Below are 24,646 nucleotides of genomic sequence, written 5' to 3'. Positions count from 1 at the left end.
AATAGGTTAAAAATGGCTATTTCCGCATCCGGGTGAGTTCAAAGTGAGTGGAAAGGGAACCTGATGACGGATGTTACAGAGAACAGCGCGATCGTTTATTAAACAATTACAAAGCTATTCGACGCGTCTTAACGCGTCGCCGGCCAAGTGGACCAAGTAGCAATTGACTCGAAAACGCGTCGATGGCAGTCAAAGAGTTAAATATACAAATATACATATTTAATAATTTTATACATGTAAAAATAGCAGAAATAGAACAGAAATAGTAGATCTACAAGCTTACAACTTTGTGTTGTTAGCTTTGTTGTAAGCTTTTTGTTGTAAGAGCTTGTAGATCTACTATTTCTGTTATTTCTGTTCTTTTTTTTAATATTTGAAATTGTGTGAACATTTTTCAACATGGAAACGATTATGACGATTATGCAAAATTAATAGCGATTATCTCAATAATTGCGATTAGGTGATTATGTAATAATTGCAACAGGCCTACTTACACTACCTTTTAACCCATTGATACCTGGAACGCTTCTGTGTCACTTTAGATGTCTTTGGCTATTCAAAAATAGCAGATATACAAGCTAATAGCGCGGCACCGAGTGCCGCGCTATGAGCTTGTAGATCTGCTATTTTTGAAAAATCGTGAAAAAATATTTTTTATATTTTTTTTCAAAAAACTGTTAGGATTTTTGATTTTTTTTTTAAAGAATCGCCTCAGGTCTTAATGGGTTAATATGATCTCTGTGCTGATCTCAGGTCAGCCAGGCTCTGGAGGACGGCCGGCCCAGCCTCGGCCTGCGTCCAATGAGCTGTCCCTATCCCCACGTCCTGGCCTATCACCAGGGCAACGCGCTGGCCTCGCGCAAGAAGCTCCTCCCCATCGTCAAGGACTTCCTCAGGGGGCGGGAGACGGGGGGCGGAGCCCGTCGCCAGGGAGACCAGGAAGAGGAGGAGGACACGGATCAGTTCCCGCCCACGCCCATGAACAGTCTGGTGGAAGGCTGCCCGTTGGACGGCGGCCTGCCGCTTGCCATGAACGCCTCCGCCCTGCAGGAGAGGTTCAGCAAGATGGCCGACTCCTCGCGCTGATCCGTAACGTCGTCGTCCGGACGGTCCCCGGCGCCACCAGCACCACTGATTCATACCGTTTTACAATCAGTAGAATTGTTAAGACTGTTAGAGACTTTTATAAACAATTTTTAAGCTGGAGAGATAAATGATGCTGTTATTTACACACGCACGCACACGCGCGTACGCACGCGCACGCACACACACACACACACACACACACACACACACACACACACACACACGCACACACATGCACACACACACACGCACACACACACACACGCGCAGGGCCGTGTTAATGTTAAAATGCGACCTAGGCAACGGACAGTTTTCGGGCCCCCATGTGCGCGACCCATGCGCGCGCGAAGGCTTTGTTTGAGTAGATTAAATATATTAAATATAGGGATTAAGTGGTTTATGTAAATTTTGTAGTAATCTTAATCTATGAAGTGACTTGGCCCTAAAGTTTTCAAATAATTGTAGTGAAGAAAAACGTTCAATACCGTACTTGCCTCTAAGTTGAAGTGGAGGAAAAGTATTGAAAAATGGACATACTCAGTTAAAGTAGAAGTTCCTCAAAACTATACTTAAGTACAGTGCGTGAGTAAATATACTTAGTTACTTTCCACCACTGACACACACACACACACACACACACACACACACACACACACACACACACACACACACACACACACACACAGAGAGAGAGAGGTTATTTGGTTTGGAGGTTCGTGTGCCAGCTATACCTCACTATATTAAAGCTACAATGTGTAAGTTTAACGTCCTCTGCCTACTGACGGAGGTGGCTGCAACAATGTCCAAACTTCAACAAAGATGGCGGTCCATCTAGTGTCCAATCCAGTGCGCCGGTTGCTTCAAATAACTTTATTGACAATTGTCAACCGATAAGGAGACCACCTCCTACCAACTGCAGATGTTCTGTGTTATATTGTATTGTTCCATACAGATTGGTTAAGAATAATGATTTATTCATTAAAATAAGTTCCGGATTGTAGCTCTTAAAGTGTGTCTTTATGTAACTACGTAGGATTTATATGACATCAGCAGATATTGTTTAATAATAATAAGCAGACCCTACTGTACATCAGTGATTCTCAAGCTGTGAGCCCAGGGCCCTCTGGTGGGCAGTGATGATATTGCAAGTGGGCCCCCAAATAATTGGCAAAACACTTAAGATTTTAATGATAATATAACATTAAAGGTTGGGTAAGTGATTTTCTTTGGTTAAAATAAGCGTTAAATAGCTCTATATTCTGATAGTACTCATTGCTATAGAGTGTTTGTTCAGTAACAGGGGTCTCCTTGTCTCTCCAGCTCTTTAATAAACAGAAAATGCATTTTCGTTTCAGTTTCATTTCCAATTTTATCCAATCAGGATAGAGAACTCAATCAGGATATAGATTAAACAAGTGAAATTGGAAGTGATGACACTAAGAAATGAGTAGGCAAAATTGGAACTGGAACACTATGCAAATGAAGCTTAAAAATGAGTACTTTCTCCTGATTGGCTGAGATTTTGACACCTACCAGAAAATGTATTTTCTGTTTATTAAAGAGCTGGAGAGACTGGGAGACTCCAGTTACTGAACAAACACTCTATAGCAATGATTACTATCAGAATATAGTGCTTTAACCTTTTAACTAAATACTTTTTGTTTTAACCCAAAAATATCACTTACCCTACCTTTAATTTAAAAATACACAATATGTATTTAAAATGTCATGCTATTTCTTGATCCCATTGATTCAAACACACAATCCATTGATTGATAATTAGTGGGCCCTGATGCAGAAAAGGTTGAGAACCGTTGCCCTACATGTTGGTTGATGTTTCGCTTTGGTCCCATGCATCCTGCAGATAAACATGAGCTAGCCAGTGTTGCCAGGTCTGGGTTTTTTTGGGGGCTTGTTTCAAAAGTGTAGATCATACATGGGGAAACTAGCGGCCCGGGGGGCCACATGCGGCCCCAACCTTCACTTAATGCGGCCCGCAGGTTAATATCAGAATACTGATATATTATTGATTTCAGCTGTTACAATTCCAAACATGCAAACATGACCCGCTTTAATTTTTGAAAGTGTAAAATAATGCTTTTTAGCTCAAATGAAAAAGTGACACCGACGCGTTCCAGGTCTTAATGGGTTAAACACAAGGGGGCAGCCTCTCGAGTGAACGCTGTAGTTTGAAGTTGTATTTCAGTGGTTGTTAAACTTTTTACTTTCAAGGGAGGAACCCCCCCCCCCCCCCCCCCCCCACAGTCTGGTATGCGTTACTATAGGGCAGAGAGTGTACAAATGGAACCTTTATGGGTCCATTATTTGGTTCCATTTGTGAAACCAAATGGATCCTTCCATGCGTACACTCTCAGAGTTAGACTTGTGAGGGCTCAATTTGGTTCCCAACTATCAATCAATCATTTGGCTGGGGACCCCCTGGAACCCCCTCAAGGACCCCTGGGGGACACCCACGTTGAGAGCCACTGTTGTATTTGATGCAGGACAATCATTACAAAGTGAATCTATGTAACTGTATATACATGTAATGAATCGACAGGCAACAGACTGTGACGATTCTCAATACAAATATTAAAATCAACTTTGTGTAGTTGTGTGACTACCGTCCCTCTTTAAACATTTGACTAATTGTGGGATCGCTTTAGATCACACTAATGTTATCTTCACTATTTATTATTATTATTATTATTACCCCCGTTTTTTGGGTCATTTCAATGGAGAAATGCCATTTAGTGACGTCATAATGCATAATGCCATTCTAGTGAATGGTAATGCCATTCTAGTGACGTCACAATACTGATGTCATTGTATTATGACCCTACTATAACACTACTAACACTATCAATACTCAATGCCAGCTCAACATTCTTAGCGATCCCACACTGTTTCTTCAGGAACAGTATACTTTCTAGTTGTTAAATGAGATCAACAATGATTACATACACAGAGCTCAGACAAATACTTTTAAATAAACGCCCAAGCAGAGTAATGTGCTGTGTGCACGCACGCACGCACACACACACACACACACACACACACACACACACACACACACACACACACACACACACACACACACACACAACCAGACAACCAGACACCTTAAATGAGATGATATAGCTATGGTAATTAGCATTTCTGTGAAATCCCCCCCCCTCTCTCTCTCTCTCTCTCTCTCTCTCTGACTCCAAGGTGAGTATCGACCAATAGGCAGGTGGCAGGATCACATGATGTCAAAAATGCTGAAAAACCTGTAAGGGCAGAGTGTGTGTGTACACACACACACACACACACACACACACACACACACACACACACACACACACACACACACACAGAGAGAGAGACAAAACATACTATGTGCTTAATGTCCACACCCACACCAACACAGAAGTCTTCTCAGGGGAACGCGGACACGTGAACAACTGACTGTTTTGTTGACCTCCTTCTGTCTGTCTGTCTGTCTTTCTGTCTGTCTGTCTGTCTGTCTGTCTACCTGAGCCTGACTACTGACTGACTGACTTACCGACCGACTGTCTGACTGTTTGACCGTCTGTCTGTCTGACTGACTGACTGACCGTCCGTCTGACTGTCTGTCTGTCTGTTTGACTGCGTGTCTGTCTGTCTGACTGACCATTTGTCTGGACGTGGGCCAACAGACGATGGAGAGCCTATCAGAGTCCAGGAACCAGTTCACAGTCAATGGGTGAGTGACCAGCAGCAGACAGTAATATATTATGAATATATGCATATATCTATATATATATTTATACTATTATACATGATCTACCGTTTCATAGCTGTCATATGGAAACATGCAATAACTATGATTCAGTCTGCTCAGTGAGACCTGAAGCCCATTCTACATGTCTCCTAAATCTCAACAGTATTCTGAAAAACGTATGTTTCTATATCAGTGGTGCTCAAACTTTTTCATGTCAAGGACCCCCCTGTCCCCCCAAAATGATATGTATTTGGCCGCCGACCCCCATCAAAATATGTTGTTCCAGGGACCCCCCAGAAGCAAAGATTTGAGTTAAAAATGTTCGCTTTAAAAGTATATATATTCAAAGATTTGCACATATTTTCACGATTAAAAAAAAATAGCAGATCTACAAGCTCGTAGCGCGGCACTCGGTGCCACGCTATGAGCTTGTATATCTGCTATTTTTTAATAGCCCAAATTGTGAAATAATGCTTTTTAGCTCAAATCTAAAAATGACACAGTTCCAGGTCTTAATGGGTTAAAACATGTACTGGAACCCTGACACCTTTGATAATGTTTGGAATTTTTCAATATCACTTCAGTTTAACCACTTAGACCCTCTATAGTTAGTAAAACAGCACTGTACTTGGTGTGTTCTTTTTCTATTTTTGCCCAATGTTCCCCCCCCAGAATAGGGATGCTGGGGTTCAATTGGTTAAACATGAAGTATAAAGTTATTTTCAGTCTATAGAATATAGAACTCAAGTTTTCCGCGTGGGAAAGATTTACACATTCACGTACCTTAATATGACATTAATGTAAGGTGCTGTGAAGTAACAATGTAAGAGGCACTGATATTATAGCTACTGTACATAAGTTTTAGAAAAAATGATTTAGAAGAATTTTTTCATATAGTATTTGTAGAATACCCAGAAGCAAAGATTTGAGTTAAAAATGTTCGAAACAAAGATTTGCACACATTTTCATGATTTTTTCAAAACTAGCAGATATACAAGCTCATAGAGCTTGTATATCTGCTATTCATGAATAGCCAAAGAAATCTAAAAATGACACATAGATGCGTTCCCGGTCTTAACCACATATTCTGTGGAAAACATTCCCAGAATGGAACAGGCTCTGTTCCATTCTGGTCAAACAGAGTCAGGGTGCTGATATTGAGCATGTTGGCTCACTGGAAACACTCTGCTACACCAGCGGGTCTCAAACTGGGGACCCCCCACCCTGACAAGCACTTGGAATTGTAGGCATTACATTTAGTTTGACTCGGTTCCACAGATAAATATTGTAAAATAGCCGATCTACAAGCTCACAACGCCTCGCAGTGTGAGGCGTTGTGAACTTGTAGATCGGCTATTTTCACAACGTTTGCCTCTTTCTTACGTACTATTTGACAATTTGGTATTAAAAAGGTCTTAAAAGTATTCGCTGTATGTTGTTTTGTTTACTGTTACACATTAAGAACCGTTGAATAATATGAATATTTTGAACTTGTGCTTAGCGGTATATAAGGTCTCATGAAAAGAACTCTTAGTATAGCACAGTGGTTCTCAAACTTTTTAACTTCAAGGACCCCCATAACTCTGAGAGTGTACAAATGGAACCAAATGGACCTCTATACAGGTTACACACCCGTAAAAGCCTATTTGGAACCATGAGGGTACCTGGACCACACTTTGAGGCCATGCGTATGGAAAGCTTCCTAAATGGAACAGAGCCTTCATTAGAATCATTGGTAAGACCAAGAGCCAAGTAGGGAAAAAGGAGGAGGCCTAGTATGGAGCCCAGGGGCACTCCAGTCAACTACGTTTTATATTAATAATCTGCAAAGTAACTAGTGACTAAAGCTGGCAAATAATTGTAGTTTAGAGTAAAAGTACAATATTTTATATATATTTGCCTCTGAGACATAAAAGTACAAAGTATAGTAAAGTAAAAGTACTGCGCTAGGATGAGCACAAATTCAAGAAATTCCCTCCCGCAATACTGTGAGCTTATAGTTATTCAATATTTCCTGCAATATTTCTGCACAAATAAGGATTGTGTCTCACACACAGCACTCTGTCTGTCTGTCTGTCTGTCTGTCTGTCTGTCTGTCTGTCTCTCTGTCTCTCTCTCTCTCTGTCTCTCTGTCCGTCTCTCTCTCTGTGTGTGTGTGTGTGTGTGTGTGTGTGTGTGTGTGTGTGTGTGTGTGTGTGTGTGTGTGTGTGTGTGTGTGTGTGTGTGTGTGTGTGTGTGTGTGTGTGTGTGTGTGTGTGTGTGTGTGTGTGTGTGTGCGTGCTTCCATCTAAAGACATAGTGCCCCCCCCCCACTCATTCTCTGACTCTCTCTCAGGTGCAGAGAGAGAGGCTGCAACCTTTATTGTCTCATTTCTATTTTTACATGGTTAAACAATGAGCAGATGTGTCCTGGAATCCACACAATGCTCTGGTCTCTCTCACCGTGAGAGAGAACAACATCTAGCATTCATTTTGTCTAAACAACGTAATATAATAACATTCTTAGCATTCTCGCAAAGCAAGGCGTTGTGAGCTTGTAGATCTGCTGTTTTCACAATGTTTATCTGTGGAACCAAAAATGTAATGCCTCAACTCCTACAATTCCAAGTGCTTATCAGGGTGGGGGGTCCCCAGTTCAAATATGATTATTTTGTGGGGGTCTCCAGTTCAAATATGATTATTTTGTGGGGGTCCCCAGTTCAAATATGATTATTTTGGGGGGTCACGGCACTGAAAAGGTTGAGAACCACTGGTATAGGGAAGGGCGAAACCAGGGGTCTTCAACAAGGGGTCCGGGACCCCTAGGGGGTCCTCAGAGCTACTACAGGGGGGCCACCGAATCTGTGTGTGATATGATTTTATTTTTTTTACATTAACCACTTGAACCCTAGCATCCCTTTTCTAAGGAGAACTTTAGCCAAAAATAGCAGATCTACAAGCTCACAACGCCTCGCAGCGCGAGGCGTTGTGAGCTTGTAGATCTGCTATTTTCGGCAAAGAGGTATAGGTGGGGGGAAAAAAGTCTGAAACACAATTTTATACAATATAGAGGGGGTCCCTGCTTCATCTCTCTCTCAGCTAGGGGGTCCTTGGCCTGAAAACGTTGAAGACCCCTGCATGGACTAAACTGTAATGAGGATTTTATATTGATTAGACATGTGGAATATTCTGGCCCCATGATGAGCTGTCTGTCTTCTATTGATGTATTGATCTTTGTAGGAGTGCCATCCAGGACATGGAGCTGAGAGAGGAGTGGCAAGATGAAGAATTTCCTAGGTACCGGTGACCTTTGACCTGTTAGTCTGCTTGGGGTCATGACCCCAATGATTTATGAGCCAGTGTGAGAACGGGTGTCATCGTTATCGTCTGCTCACTTTAGGAGAGCAAAAAAAAATGAAATAACTATATCTAATCTGGTAAAACAAATGAGTTAAATGCACAATATTGAAATAATAATTTCTTTAAAGGGACTACACCATGAATTTTAAGTTTTTCTTCTTTTTTGTGTGTTTTTGGTCTCCCCTACCTCTCTTCTATCCCCAAAAATACCCCACTTTGAACACTTTCACAGCATATCTGGGGTTTTCTGTAAATTGTTCTCAAAACAGGCCAAACTGATTTGCACCCTGACGTGACGTCACGTTCGGGTACAATCCCTCCCGTTTTTCAGTTACAACCAAAAAAAAAACCTGTTTTTGTATTTATTTATTTATTTTTTTACTTTTTCCACACAGAACCAGGAGATAACATGCATACAAACAATGTGGTATTGCAGGTGAAAGTGCTTTATAAGCCAGAGAGAAGTTAGTTGGAATGAGTATATCTGAGGCTTGATTTAGGCTCAAACCTTTTGAAAAACGTTTGAGGGACATAAACAATATGATATTAGATATTGTTTAAATTCATGGTGTAGACCCTTTAAATTTGTTCCTAAAAGTCTAAACTAAAATGGGCTTCTAGTGTTCTAATATGAAAATAATTTGGTTTAGACTTCCATTATTTCAAAGACTCCCCACTATTGTTAACTAATAGTTAACATATTATAAAAAACATTTAACATATACAAATATTGACAAATTATTCTGAAGATGTATTTCTTTTGTTTTTAGCTGAGAAAATGTATAGCAAAAATGATTGTCATTACATCATTATCTGTGTTTGAGGACGCTTTCACTATTCATCGTACAAAAAAAGTATATGGGTCTTAAGTGGTTACTTGTGTTTGTGTTTGTAGACCACTACCCGAAGACCCTCACAGTCCACTGGAAGACCAGGAGAATCCCCCCACAGACAGACCAGGTGAGTCTCACATTCCTGGGTTACAGAACTATCACCATCATTTAAAAATATTATGCTTAGCTGCAGAATTAATACACATTATGTGTTTATTCCCTGTTGCTCATTTCTATTTAGATCGATAGTTTTCAGTCCTTTTAATTACAACGACCCCCATGACTCTGAGAGTGTTCAAATGGAACATTTGGAACCCCCTCAAGGAACCTCCCTGGACCTCACTTTGTGAACAATTGATTTAGATGTTTGCAAGTCAGACATGCAAAATGATATCTACGGTTTAATGTATGTCATCAAATTATGTACACAGTCATGTGTGTCATTTTTTTTATTTCTTTGGTCTATTAAAAAAATAGCAAAATAGCACAGAGTGCCGCGCTTTGAGCTTGTAGATCTGCTATTTTTGGGGGGAAAAATCAAGATTTTATTTAGCAAATCTATGAATATATATATATTTTTAAAGCGAACATTTGTAACTCAAATCTTTTCTTCTGGGGGATTCTACAAATGTCTTCTAAATCCTTAGAAAACAAACGTATGTTGCTATAATATCAGTGGTTCTCAAAAATTATATGTATTTGGCCGTGGAGCCCCATATCAAAATGTTTTGTTCCAGGGACCCCCAGAAGTTGTAAAAGAGTTAAAAATATTCGCTTTAAAAATATATATATAGATTTGCACAAATAAAAAAATAATTTAAAAAAGCAGATCTACAAGCTTGTAGCGCGACACTACAAGCTTGTAGATCTGCTTTTTTTTTTTTAATTACCTGCTATTTGTATCTGCTATTTTTGAATAGCCAAATGAATAGCCAAATAAATCTGAAAATGACACACGTCATGCGTTTCCGGTTTTAAAGGGTTAATTAATTCTATTAATACATATTCTTTTTGGAAAGTCCTAAAATAAATCCCGCAATACCCACTGTTCTTAGAAAACATGCTGGAGGCTTTCATTCACATCTACTGACCCTAAACTGGTCTGCGCTGGTCTGATCTCTTAATTAATTGAATTATTTAATTAGTTATGATATAGTTAATTGGTTATGAGTTAGGGATACAACTTCATAACAATGAAAACTTGAGGTGCTCGAATCCTCAAAAGATATCAAATAAAAGTGCTGGACCACATCATATTTTTATTAAGGCTGCAACTGTCAGTTATTTTCTTATTGGTTGTTCTATCCATGACTATTTTGATTAATCGAATGATCCAGAAGCATGTTTTTTGGATAATTAGTATGATTAACCACTTAAAGTACAAAAACATCATCATCTTCCTCACCTTCATCTTTACCCTTAGCTCCGCCCACCAGCCTCGCCCTATCAGGGACAGCCAAGAAACGTTTGACTGCAGCTCCCGCCCTCAGCAGCATGCTGAACTGCGATTCGCCGGTCCACTCAGTCGCCGCCCTCTCGGACACGCCCCCAGACACACCCTCTCTGGACATCAACCTGGACGCTCTGGACACACCCTCTGACAGCCAATCATATTCCTTCCCTGACATCACACATGACCTGGAATATTGGGAGGGTGAGAGAGACATTCTGGATAATATTTAACACATTATAATAAGTCATTATTAGTCATAATAATAATAATGAATGACAGTGAAGTTAACACATGACTCACACTTTATATCGTGAATTGACGGATACAGTCATTTTAAAGTATCTTTAGGGTTAAGTGATACTTTTTTGTTAAAATAAGTGTTAGCTCTATATTCTGATAGTACTCATTGCTATAGAGCAGTGGTTTTCAACCAGTGGTCCGGGGACCACCAGTGGTCCTTGAGGGGGTTCCAGGGGGTCCCCAGCCAAATTAATAGTTAGGAACCAAATTGACCTTTATGCGTCTGTAACTCTGAGAGTGTACAAATCTGAGTGTAACTCTGAGTGTAACTCTGAGAGTGTACAAATGGAACCAAATGGACCCTAACGGGTCCATTTGGTTCCATTTGTACACTCTCAGAGTTAAATGAACACTAATGATGATGATACAGTGTAGTGTAGATTAAGACCCCCAAGAAGTCAAAATGGTTCAGTCCCTGGCATATCTTTTCAAATGGGGGTCCGTGGGTTAATATGGGCGGCAGTGGCTCAGGGGTAGAGTGGCCGGGTAGTGTGAACTGGAAAACCGCAAGGTTCCCAGTTCGATCCCGGGCTGGGGGGCTCCCCTAGAGTTAGTGTCGAAGTGTCCTTGAGCAAGACGCTGAACCCCTAATTGCTCCCGATGAGCAGGCTGGTGCCTTGCATGGTTTCCTCCGCCATCGGTGTATGAATGTGTGTGTGAATGGGTTAATGGCACAATCAATGTAAAGCGCTTCGGATAGAAGCGCTATAAAAATGCACCATTTACCATTTAATATGTGTCAATTTGGGGGTCCTTGACGCGGAAAAGGTTGAAAACCACTGCTATAGAGTGTGTGTTCAGTAACAGGAGTCTCCATGTCTCTCCAGCTCTTTATTAAACAGAAAATACATTTTCAGGCCATGATAGCAATTTTATCCAATCAGGATAGAGAACTCATGCAGGATACAGGATAAACAAGTTAAATTGGAAGTGATGACCCAAAGAAAGGAGCAGGCACAATGGGACTGGAACACTATAAAATTGAAACTGATAAATGGGTACTCTCTCCTGATTGGATGAAATTGAAAATGTATTTTCTGTTTATTAAAGAAGGGATGATTACTATCAGAATATATTGCTTTAAAGGTCGGTTAAGTGATTTTTTTTTTTTGGGGTGGGGGGGTGGGGGGGGTTGTTAAAAGGTTAAAGTACTATGTTCTGATAGTAATCATTGCTACAGAGTGTTTGTTCGGTCACAGGGGTCTCTCAGCTCTTTAGTAAACAGAAAGAATATATGTACATTTTCAGGTAGGTCACATATTTTAATGAGAGAGCACTGAAAATGCATTTTCTGTTTAATAAAGAGCTGGAGAGACATGGAGACTCCTTTTGCTGAACAAACACTCTATAGCAATGAGTACTATCACAATAGAGCACTGAAGTCTGATGTCAAACAGCGCCACTAGAGGGCGCTGTTTGTGGCTTTATTGTGGCTTTATTTTTTGTGTTGAAATCCCCATTTGGGAATCTTAGATCACGTCATATAAGAACTGTGTTCCAAACATAAACACACCACCCTGGCGTTTTTGTCAGGGGGGTGGCTCTGCATCGTTTATGATATTCATTCATATTTGATACAGCCTGTTTCTGGCGAAAATGGAATGAATTCTGCCTTAAAAGTCTTAAGAACGACTACTTCCGGGTCTGATATCATTGTCCCTACAGCAGCCGCGTTCATGGGAAATGTAGTCTTTTCTTTGTGTTGTTTGACTCGTTTCTAGTGTTTATATTGTGTTACTCTTTGGGTCATCAGCTGTAGTTTCTTTGCATTTTTAGTTCTTCCGTTGCACAGATTTTTTTAAATTAATTGAATACTTTATTAACAGTTTGCAAACAGCACAGCAAGTACAACTGCACAAGCAATGCTAAAAGGATAACACAAAAAAAAAAACCTTGATGGCTTGTTTCCATTGTGGTCCTATGTGTTACATTTTTACCCTCCTGTGACTTTGCAGATGACCTCCCTCGGCTGGGGCGGGGCGGGGCAGGGGGCGGGGCCAGTGATGAGGAGGAGGAGGAGGACGCAGAGCGGGCGGAGCGAGGCGGCGGCGGCGGCGTGGAGCTGGAGGAGCAGTTTGACCAGATGGACAGCAGCGGGCAGCGATGGAGGAGGTTCTGTATCTCCGGGCAGGAGTACCACGTCAACATGACCGTTCTGCAGCCCTACCTGCAGGTCCTGTCTCACGGAGGTGACTGCACTGCGCTGTGGGGGGGGGGGGGGGGGGTCCGGGGACCTCCAGGGGGTCCTTGAGGAGGGGGGGGGGGGGGATTCCAGGGGGTGCCCAGCTAGATGATTGATAGTTATGAACCGAATGGACTCTTAAAGGACGACCTCACCCATTTTCAACCTATCTTCATATAATTGATCATTACATTACATTACATTACAGTATGGTCATTTAGCAGATGCTTTTATCCAAAGCGACTTACAATAAGTACATTCAACATAGGTATGCAATAAAACTACTAATCACCAGACGTATTAAGTGCATTCTCTTCTAAAACAAGCAACTAAGAGTATACCTAGCACTAAGGTAAAAGTGCAATATATCAGCTACCTACTTTCATAAACAGATGAGACAAAATAGGAAAATCAAATGAGCAAGAGCTGTATTGAATAAACAAGATCCAATAAAACAAGAGTTTGTACAACTAGTTAACAACAAGTAAGCAATGTGAAGAGGAAAGGTAGTGTTTCCTGAAGAGGTGGGTTTTCAGCCTGTGGCGAAAGATGGGCAGTGACTCTGCTGTCCTGACATCAGTGGGGAGTTCATTCCACCACTGTGGGGCCAGAACAGAAAAAAAGCCGTGACCGTGTAGATCGGCCAGAAGGACCACTGAGCGACGAGGCAACCAGTCGCCCCGTGATCCTCACTAATGCTCATGATAAAATGGTACCATTTCTTTCTACTCAGTCTCAGTCTCATAGGAGGGCTATGGACATTTAACGCGAGAACAATGGCTTCTATTATTGCATTGCAACTGTCCAGGAATAGAAAGCCTGCAGTTTCTATTAGCTTGGATTCCCATGCATCCATGATGTCACTGGTAGACGGGACTCTGAACTGTCCACAGACCTCCTCTGAGATACAGACCGAGTAGATTCTTTTTCTTTTTTTTTTTACCGTTTTTATCATGAGCCTTAGTGAGGACCAATTATATGAAGATAGGTTGAAAATGGGTGAAGTCGTCCTTTAAGAGTCTGTAACTCCGAGAGTGTCCGAATGGAACCAAATGGACCCTAACGGGTCCATTTGGTTCCATTTGTACACTCTCTGAGTTAAATGAACACTGAGCATTTTATAGTGTAGATTGGGGGTCCCAGAGATAAAATATTGTATCAAAATGGGGGTCCGTGAGCCTATAATGCACTTCAAACTGGGGTCTTTGAAATTAAATAGGGTTACTTGAGATGAGAATCACTCATGTCTTCTGTGGAGCTGATTCTCAGGGACAGATTTAGTAACCCTGTAAATCAGCACAGAATTACATAATAATTAGCCCAAAACCTGTAAGGAATTACTAGTTGGATAACAAAAATAAAAGACGGCTGAAAGATGCCCTAAATTAGTACTAATCATGGGGTCTGTGGGCCCACAGGGATCCTTGTGGGGGGGTTTTAGGGAGGCCCCAGCTAAATGATGGATACTTAGGATACTTATGGATACCAAATGGACCCTTATGGGTCTGTAACCCATAGAGAGTGTAAATAGAGACTAGAGAGTACTGATAAAACCAAATGGGCCCTCCATGTGATGACGCTGTTGATGTCGTTAATGATAGGATGATCACTGGTGTCTGAGACAACATGAAGATGAACATTTTACGTAGGGCTGGGCAATTAGATAGATAGATAGATAGATATTGATTGATTGATGTACTTTATTTAGTAAGACATGAGAATAACAGTACATGGAAGTACAAATTCACAATACAAGGTCTACTAAACTGGAAGACTCATTAAGCACTGAGCTTGTTTAAGATGAGATCCCCATGCACACAAATCATGATGAAAGATAGATAGATAGATAGATAGATAGATAGATAGATATGGTGATATGAGACTAGATGTCGTCTGAGATTTTGGATCGTGTGTCAAGTGTTGTCTTTCCCTGGTTTTAATCACGTTAAGCCCCATTTTATACTTTCAAAATGTATTAAAATATCAAATATCTATATTAAGCTTATACACACTTAACACTTGTGAGCTGGTAGAGCTGCTATTTTTGCTATTTTTCAATAGAATGAAATACAAATGATGTAATCATCACATTACAATATTATGTTCACAATTATTGATATGGAGGCAGCTTGGTCAAAAAAGTCATGATATTTGATTTTGACCATATAGCCCAGCCCTAATTTAATGTGGGAAAGTCTAAGTTTTATGTAAATGTGTTGTTATGTACAGTATAACAACTCTTGCATCTATGTGTTTGTAAGGTTACTACGGGGACAACATGACGGCTATCATCCTGGTATCTTCATGCTTCCTGCCAGAGAACTCAGTGGAGCAGTATGACTATGTGATGGACAACCTGTTCAGGTGAGAACTCGGGTACTTAAATAAAACTAATGAAATTGTGAAAATAGCCGATCTACAAGCTCACAGTGCGGCTATTTTCGCTAGTTTTTAAAAACATTTTAAAGTACACGTTCTGAGTCTTGTGTTCCCAGAACTCAGGCTTAGCACCACCTCCTCACCACGGCCCAAATTAGGTTCTGAGAACCTTATGTGAAACCGAGCTGTAGGAGACAAACACACCTGTGATTTACATTGCACGGCACGACACTATTCACTTAGTATTAGTGTTGATTTTGACAGCAAATTTTTATTCGGTTTTAGTCTTTTGAATAAAATTAATTTTAGTTTTAGTCATATTTTAGTCATCTGAAATGTTTTACAGTTAGTCTAGTTTTAGTCGACTAAATATCATATTATAGTCGACTAAATCTACAGTTGATTTAGTCGACTAAAATGTATTGTGGCGGTGCCTTGATGGCGTCGTAATGGCTGATTTTACACTTGGTTGCATGCTGAAAATAGCCGATCTACAACGCGTTGAGAGCTTGTAGATCTGCTATTTTCAGAGCACAACACCCTAGGGCAACCAAACATAAAATGACATGTCTTTTAGTTCTACTGGATCTCTTCTCCACTAGATCCCTCAGTAACATTTTGGTCTAGTTTTTATTTGTTGACGAAATTGTCAATATATTTAGTCTAGTTTTAGTCATAGTTTTTTATTACGTTTTTATTTAGTTGATGAACATTTTTCGTCATAGTTTTAGTCGAGGAAATCAACACTGCTTAGTTCTTGTGGTGGAAAATAGTCATATGGACAACTTGTTCAGGTCAGCATAAAACACTGAACCCTGACCCTTAAAACTGACCTCTGACCCACAGTATGTGTGTGTGTTTACAATGTAGGATAGGATATAGACCTTTTATTAATCCCGTGGGGGAATTCGGTTGTCATAGCAACACTGCAGTAGGGGTGAAACAGAGATACAGGTATGCATAGAGAAGAATACAGAGTGCGTAGTAACACTAGCAACAAAATCATATAAAAGACGGTATGAAAACAGTATAAAGATGACTTAACCCTTTAAGACTGTGAATCTGTGTCATTTTAAGATTTCTTTGGCGATTCAAAAATAGCAGATCCTGAAAATGTCCGCAAATCTTGGAATATACATATTCTTTAAGCGAACATTTGTAACTCAAATCTTTGCTTCTGGGAGATTCTACAAATGTCTTCTAAATCCTAACAGTTTTTTGAAAAAACGTATGTTACTATAATCAGTGGTTCTCAAAATATGTTGTTCCAGGGACCGCCCAGAAGCAAAGATTTGAGTTAAAAAAACGCTTTAAAATATATATATATACTCGGTGCCTCGGTGCCGCGCTATAAAATACTATTCAATAAAATACAATAAAACACTCGGTGCCGCACTATGAGCTTGTATATCTGCTATTTTTGAATTGCCTAAGTATAAAATAATGGTTAAAGTGGCGACACAGATGCGTTCCCGGTCTTAATGGGTTAAGACTTCACATCCTACCTGGTCTTCTGCACCGGGACTGGTTAGGTGTGCATAGTGTGTATATGCCACCAATAGGTGAACATGAAGGTGAAGGTAATATTTGCAATCAATCACCAAACAAAACAGCATATGGTGTGATAACATAACAGTATTTCCATTTTCTGTCTAATGTGTCCACATGAAGCCTGATTTATACTTTGTTGTGCGATGGTGCTGATCTATACGTTCACAATGCGCCGCATGCTCCCATCGTGACATTTTAGATTGGATATTTTCTTTTTTTTTTACATTTTAGAAATGTTTGGACAATCTTTTTTTAAATAATTTCCCGGTGCCCTAAGTAGGGATGCCTGCTTGATTTTGTGTTCTGATGTGTTCTGATGTGTTGTGCGTGTGTGTTTTTCACCAGGTACATAGTGGGGACTCTGGACCTCATGGTATCAGAGGACTACGTGCTGGTGTATCTGTGTGGAATGGCTCCCAGGAACAAGATGCCCGCCATCAAATGGCTTCGTCAGTGTTACACCTCTATAGACAGAAGGTCAGTGTTATACCTCCATAGACAGAAGGTCAGTGTTATACCTCCATAGACAGAAGGTCAGTGTTATACCTCTATAGACAGAAGGTCAGTGTTATACCTCCATAGACAGAAGGTCAGTGCTATACCTCCATAGACAGAAGGTCAGACACTGGCACCTGCATGCCCAGTACAACAACACATGTTGATTGTTGTTGTTGTTGTTAAGCCTGTAACATTACTACCATTTCCCAAATTCCAGATCTAGTCTCACATCATAAAATCGATATAATATTGATATACTGTCCAGCCCTAACTCCTTACACAATATTCTGAGCCTGTTAGTGCCACAAATGAGCTCTTTACGTTGTTCAGTTGCACACCGCCAAAACGGTATCAGTTTTGCTAATAATCACGCGTTTGACTCCTAATGATAGGGTTTACTGGAATTCTCCTTCAATTTCAAATCATATTATTATCAGCGTTTTGTAATAATAATTGTAAAAAATGATAGATTTTAATATAATGTTGTATTTGTACCGTACATGACAGTGTGATTTTTGAAATGCATTCTAGGTATAGAATGATAGATGAGCATACTGAAAATCTAACCGTGTGTGTGTGTGTGTGTGTGTGTGTGTGTGTGTGTGTGTGTGTGTGTGTGTGTGTGTGTGTGTGTGTGTGTGTGTGTGTGTGTGTGTGTGTGTGTGTGTGTGTGTGTGTGTGTGTGTGTGTGTGTGTGTGCGCGCGCATGTGTGTCAGGTTAAAGAAGGACCTGAAGGGACTGTTTGTGGTTCATCCTGCCTGGTACATCAAAGCTCTCATCATGCTGGTCAAGCCTTTCATCAGGTACTGACCTCTTCAGGGTTCTGTTGTCCCATAAGACTTTGATGCTACGTTTAATGGACAGAGTAAACAGAACAGCCCCCCAACCTGACAAGCACTTGGAATTGTAGGAATTACATTTAGTTTGACTCGGTTCCACAGATAAATATTGTGAAAATAGCCGAACTACAAGCTCACAACGCCTCGCACTGCGAGGCGTTGTGAGCTTGTTTTTTTTCGTTAAAAGGTTAAAATATCATATTCTGATAGTAACGTAATAATTGCTACAGAGTGTTTGTTCGGTCACAGGGGTCTCTCCAGCTCTTTATTAAATAGAATATAGTACATTTTCAGGTAGGTGACAACATTTAAGCCAATCAGGAGAGAGCACTGAAAATGCATTTCTGTTTAATAAAGAGCTGGAGAGACGGGGAGACTCCTGTTACTGAACAAACACTCTATAGCAATGAGTACTATCAGAATATAGAGCTATTTAACACTTATTTTAGTATTTAAGTAAATCACTTACCCTACCTTTAATTAGATGTTAGCTGTAAATAGCATTAAAGCAGAATTAATAAATGATTGACCGATTCTTTGTATGATTGATTGATTGATGTGGTGACCAATCACGCTTGGATGCATTGTAAGGACAATTGTTGTTCTTGTGTCGTCAGTGAGAAGTTCAGCAGGAAGTTGTGTTTCGTGCGGAGTCTGCGGGAGTTGTCAGAAATGTTACCCCTGGACCACCTGCAGATCCCTGAATGTATCAGACAGTAAGGCACACACACACACACACACACACACACACACACACACGCACACACGCACACACACACACACACACACACACACCACTGTGCACGCACGCACGCACACTTTAAGGTTAATATTGCACTAGCACCCATTAAGACCGGGAACGCATCTGTGTGTCATTTTAAGATTTATTTTGGCTATTCAAGAATAGCAGATATACAAGCTCATAGCGTGGCACTCGGTGCCGCTCTTTGAGCTTGTAGATCTGCTATTTATTTTTGTATTCGTGAAGATGTGTTCAAATCTTTGAATATTTATACATTTTTAACTCAAATCTTTGCTTCTGGGGGTCCCTGGAAATAAATATTTTGAGATGCATATCATTTTGGGGGGTCCTTGACATGAAAAGGTTTGAGCACCACTGATATTATATATTGAAAAATATATATATTCAAAGATTTACACACATTTTCACGATTTCTCAAAAATAGCAGATCTACAAGCCTGTATATCTGCTATTGTTGAATAGCCAAAGAAATCTAAAAATGACATGCGTTCCCGGTCTAAGCGGGTTAATAAAAACTAAATTAAAAGCCTTTTCAGAAACGTAAAACTATACTAAACTAGCAACCCCGCTTTAAAAAGGAATTAGACCTGAACTTAAATTGAAAACAAAAAAATCTAAGCAAAATAGAAATAAAAACGAATGGGCAAATGCAAAACTAACATCCATTGTGTTGTCTCTCTGCTCTCCTCTATCTCCAGGTTTGATGAGGAGCAGAACAGATGAAGCAACGCCACCACACCCAGAGAAAAGACAGGAGGAGACACAGAGGAGGGGATGAGCGGAAGACATGAACAGAGAGGTGGATTAAAGGGGTATTTCACTTTCAAAAAAACTTTTGGTCGTTTTATCGTCTACTCAGGCTTTTGTGAACCCCCAGACCGTTTTTAAGTTGCTTGATTACTTCAAACTCCATTTTAACCATGTTAGATTCATCTAAAACACCCGTCCTTGGTTCTGGATCTCCTTGGATCCCTCCTAATACGCGAGGGGGCCGTGTTTTTTCGATAACTTTTTTCAATTATTTTTAATATTTTTTTTGGAAAATGAAAAAAATGAAATACATTAAAAAAATTAAATAAAATAAATGAAAAAAGTAATCGAAAAAACACGGCCCCCTTGCGTATTAGGAGGGCAGGATGAGTCACCAGAACCAAGGACGGGTGTTTTTGATGAATCTAACATGTTAAAAATGGAGGGGGCGTGTCTGATATAATGAATATCAAATATCTAAATAGTGAATCAAGCAACTTAAAAACGGTCTGGGGGGCTCACAAAAGCCTGAGTAGACGATAAAATGACCAAACGTTTTTTTGAAAGTGAAATATCCCTTTAATAGCAGACATGGTGAAGAGATAGGTGGAGGAATTGAAGAAGACATGACGGTGAAGAGAGTGGTGGAAGAATAGGACACGCGATGAACACAGAGGTGGATGTCCATCCACCATCCACACGATGGACAGAGCGGTGGATGGATGGAGGTGATGGTTGGGTGCTGCCACTGCTCCACCAACAGTGGAAGACGTTTATTTTTTGAATGTCGGGCTTGTCCCTTCAGTGACCTCCGACGACAACTAGGGTGACCACCCGTCCCGAAATTCGCGGGACAGTCCCGAAATTGCATCCTCTGTCCCGCGTCCCGCACAAGCAGATCAATGTCCCGAAAATCAAAGATATGAAAAAATATATATATATATATTTTTTTTTTGATAATAAATCGGTAAAATCAGGCAAAAATAAGAATTAAATAACATAACCCTAACCTAACCCTAATCTTAACCCTAAAACCGAAATAAAGAAACCAAAAACGAACCCAATCCGCCCAGACCCGCGGAAAAAAAAACACGCGCGCGCACGGGAGGTCCTCATGCCCATGTGTCCCGCGGTGTCCCGCGGAACGGACAAGTCTGTCCCTCAATGGGTCTGTTTGAAGGTGGTCACCCTAACGACAACTCCAAACCGGAAGTGACTTTCAGAGGAACTGCAACAGGAACTACCATTTTAAAAACAGTGCACTTCTTACATTAAAGCAGGGGTCTTCAACTGTTTTCAGGCCAAGGACCCCCTAGCTGAGAGAGAGATGAAGCAGGGACCCCCCTCCATATTGAATACAATTGTGTTGCAGATTAAAAAAAATAATACAATCTTGGTCCGCTCTTTTTTTTCCCTTCACACCAAACCTCTTTGCCAAAAAAAGCAGATCTATAAGCTCACAACGCCTCGCGCTGCGAGGCGTTGTGAGCTTGTAGATCTGCTATTTTTGGCTAAAGTTCTCCTCAGAAAAGGGATGCTAGTGGTTAATGTAAAAAAATCACATATCACACAAATATTTGGCGGCCCCCCCTGTAGTAACTCTGAGGATCCCCTAGGGGTCCCGGACCCCCCTGTTGAAGCCCCCTGCATTAAAGATTGAAACTTTGACATCAGGGACCTTGTTTGTCATACTCTGCCATGTGGCATCTGTTTTGAATCTGTTTTGAGAAACATAACATTTTGTACCACTGTTAAGTTCTGCCCCGTTTTTTTATTTTGATTTTAAATCAAATCTAAAGACCCACCTTTTTCTCGTGGCTTTAGCTTAGTTTTAGGTTGCCCCACCTTTGATGTTTTCTCGAGTCCACTGAATGTATTTAATTTAATTTATTTGTAATGCCTTACAGCGTTTTAATCAGTTGTTTGTTTTGTTTAGTTACTCTTTATAGTCTTGTGATTTACCGGTATGTGTTTTACATTTTAGTCTTGCTTTTGTGGATCTTACAATTTCTTATGGTTATCGTGTGTTTCATTTGGCCATCCTCGATTGGAAAGAACTTTGGGTCAACTCCTATCGTTTCTAAATATGCTCCAGTATGCTATATACTGTACATAAAGATTACTTGACTTGATGGTGACTTCCTGTGCATCCTGTACTTCCTGTGTGGCGATTAGCATTTTCCAAAGCTTATTTTTGTACTTCCTGGTTTGCAGTGATGTAAAGTGACTAAGTACATTTACTCAAGTACTGTAATTAAGTAAAATGTTGAGGTACTTTTACTTTACCGAAGTATTTCCAGTTGTTGTCTATACTTTTACTTCTACTTCACTACACCTCAGAGGAAAATATTGTACTTTTACTCCACTACAATTATTTGAAGTTACTAGTCACTTTGCAGATATAAATTATTACATTATAAAACATACATGAACCACTTTATACATAGGCTATTTGAAAATAGCCGATCTACAAGCTCACAACGCGTTGCGGTGCGACACGTTGTGAGCTTGTAGATCGGCTATTTTCAAACATTCGAGTACTCTTTAAGTATATTTTGATGCCAACACTTTTGTACTTTTATTCAAGTACAATTTTGAATTCCGGACTTTTACTTGTAACAGAGTAGGCTACTTCTACATTGCAGTATTGATACCTTTACTTAATTAAAACATTTGAGTACTTTTTCCACCACTGTACTGTAGTTAGCTCTGTTTTCGTCCTGTAGATAACTTTTTCATCCACGGCACCACCTGAATGACAGTGTTACTTTATTGCGCCTTACATTCTTACAGTTTTCCCCCCAAAGATACAGAATGTCACAGGGAAAACTTCGTATCAGAATATAAGTTTCTTTTAAATTAGGACAGATTGAAAATGACTTCATACTCGTCGTTTAACCACCTGAACCCCAGCATCCCTATTGTGGGGCTGCAGTGGTGTAAAGTAACTAAGTACATTTACTCAAGTACTGTACTTAAGTACACTTTTGAGGATTTTTTTACTTCACTGGAGTATTTCAATTTTCAGTACTTTTACTTCTACTCCTCTACATCTCAGAGGCAAATATTGTACTTTTACTCCACAACAATTATTTGAAAACTTTGGTTACTAGTTACTTTTCAGACATAGATTATGATATTATGAAACATACATGAACCACTTTAGCTCTATTTTATACATAGGCTATTTGAAAATAGCAGATCTACAAGCTCACAACGCGTCGTGATGCGACGCGTTGTGAGCTTGTAGATCTGCTATTTTCAAACATTCGAGTACTTTTACTTTTGGTACTTCAAGTATATTTTGATGCCAATACTTTTGTACTTTTACTCAAGTAACATTTTGAATTCCGGACTTTTACTTGTAACAGAGTACTTCAAGATTGCAGTATTGATACTTTTACTTAAGTAAAACATTTGAGTACTTTTTCCACCACTGTGTGGGGGGAACATCACGTGTTGTGAGCTTGTAGATCGGCTATTTTTGGCAAAGAGATTTGGTGTACAGTAGATGGAAAAAGAACGCAGTGAGGTTAAAGTGGTTAAACTGAAGTGATATATTGATGATTTGCAAATATTATCAACGTATTCTGCGCCCACCCTGGGCCCTGGACTTGTGTCACAGCACCCTAGGGTGCAACGGGGGCCGGGGCACCTACTTTGAGAAACCCTGCCCTTGGACAGTGGTTCTCAACCTTTTCAGGCTGTGACCTTCCAAAATAATCATATTTGAACTGGGGACCCCCCAAAAGAATCAGATTTGAACTGGGGACCCCCCAAAATAATCATATTTGAACTGGGGACCCCCCAAAAGAATCAGATTTGAACTGGGGACCACCCAAAATAATCATATTTGAACTGGGGACCCCCCACCCTGACAAGAACTTGGAAAGTAGGAGTTTAGGCGTTACATTTAGTTTGACTCCACAGATAAATATTGTGAAAATAGCAGATGTACAAGCTCACAACGCAAAGCGTTGTGAGCTTGCAGATTGGCTATTTTTTTGGGCTATTTTATATTATTTGACAATTTGGCCAATGTTTGACCAGTTTTTATAGTATTTTGTATTTTGCATTTTATTTGTCACTTCACTGTCAGGGAAACCCCCCCCCCCCCCCCCCCCTCAAAAAAAATCATGTGGGGACCCCCCTGGGGGTCCAGACCCACAGGTTGAGAACCACTGCTCTAGGAAGCAGGGAGGGGCGTGGCTATTAGAGTCCTTTAATAGTCAGCCCCTCCCCCTCACACCTTCCAGCAATCACAAATGTCTGTGACCCACTCAAAGAGTTAAAAGGACCCACTGTGTTTGCCAGGAAAAAGACTGTTATAGTGAAATAAACAACTCCTAAAGTAACGTTACTCCACATTGACGTCGAGTAGAGTTATCAGTGTTTAGCAGGTTGGTGAAAAAAAGCTGTTAAAACACACTGTGACCAGACTGTGAAAACATCTCCATCCAGACCACCAAACAGGTAAGTGTTCTGCAGGTGTGTGTTAGCTACTTAGCTTAGCTAAGTAACTGCTTAGCATTAAGGAATTGATGGAATTGCGTGTAATTTGACTTGGTAAAAAAGCAACAACTAGTGAGGATGAAGCATTGCTGTGTGAAGTGAATATGAACCGTCTTTGTTTAGTCCTGAAACATGACTGACTGTCGTATCATGACAGTCATGGATTAACTTCAACCTGGTGTTTGCAATTTCTCCATTTACGGTCCGTACATCTACATAAACGATCATATTTCAAATATCAAGTTCTTACTTCATGGCCACGGATGTTATTCTAGTGTACGGGCCCTCAGAAGACCCTCAGAAGTACCTGTATCCTCCGTATTTTTCAATGAAATGCATTTTAATCTGATTGGCGGCCATTTTCTCCGTCTTTTCACCATATGCTTTAAACCACGCCACCCTATCGGCTGGGAGG

The 24,646-nt window shown here is 40.3% G+C and overlaps 2 protein-coding genes across 3 annotated transcripts in view; both read left to right on the top strand.

The window, feature by feature from the left end:
• Nucleotides 1-3,277, top strand: part of prune (prune exopolyphosphatase) — a 31,635-nt gene extending 28,358 nt beyond the window's left edge. The window contains exon 8 of the mRNA XM_084053784.1: nucleotides 754-3,277. Coding sequence (XP_083909910.1) covers nucleotides 754-1,086 — 333 coding nt within the window. The 3' untranslated portion in view covers nucleotides 1,087-3,277. The remainder of the gene's footprint in view (nucleotides 1-753) is intronic.
• A 1,165-nt stretch (nucleotides 3,278-4,442) lies between these two features.
• Nucleotides 4,443-21,851, top strand: bnipl (BCL2 interacting protein like). 2 transcript variants are annotated; one of them, XM_084052138.1, is made up of 11 exons: nucleotides 4,443-4,813; nucleotides 8,051-8,107; nucleotides 9,066-9,130; nucleotides 10,427-10,657; nucleotides 12,712-12,945; nucleotides 15,200-15,302; nucleotides 17,214-17,317; nucleotides 17,430-17,457; nucleotides 18,084-18,170; nucleotides 18,824-18,922; nucleotides 19,668-21,851. In XM_084052138.1, exons 1-11 carry the CDS (start codon nucleotides 4,770-4,772, stop codon nucleotides 19,690-19,692), a joined length of 1,077 nt encoding a protein of 358 aa, XP_083908264.1. In that variant the 5' UTR covers nucleotides 4,443-4,769; the 3' UTR covers nucleotides 19,693-21,851. The 2 variants fall into 2 exon arrangements, with proteins under 2 accessions (XP_083908264.1, XP_083908265.1); XM_084052139.1 differs by lacking the exon at nucleotides 17,430-17,457 and having other exon boundaries at nucleotides 17,214-17,345.
• The last annotated feature ends 2,795 nt before the right edge of the window (nucleotides 21,852-24,646 follow it).

This window comes from Gymnoscopelus microlampas, assembly GCF_963454915.1.
Source record: "Gymnoscopelus microlampas genome assembly, chromosome: 3".
Classification (NCBI taxonomy): domain Eukaryota; kingdom Metazoa; phylum Chordata; class Actinopteri; order Myctophiformes; family Myctophidae; genus Gymnoscopelus; species Gymnoscopelus microlampas.
This window is presented reverse-complemented; position numbering and strand designations above follow the sequence as displayed.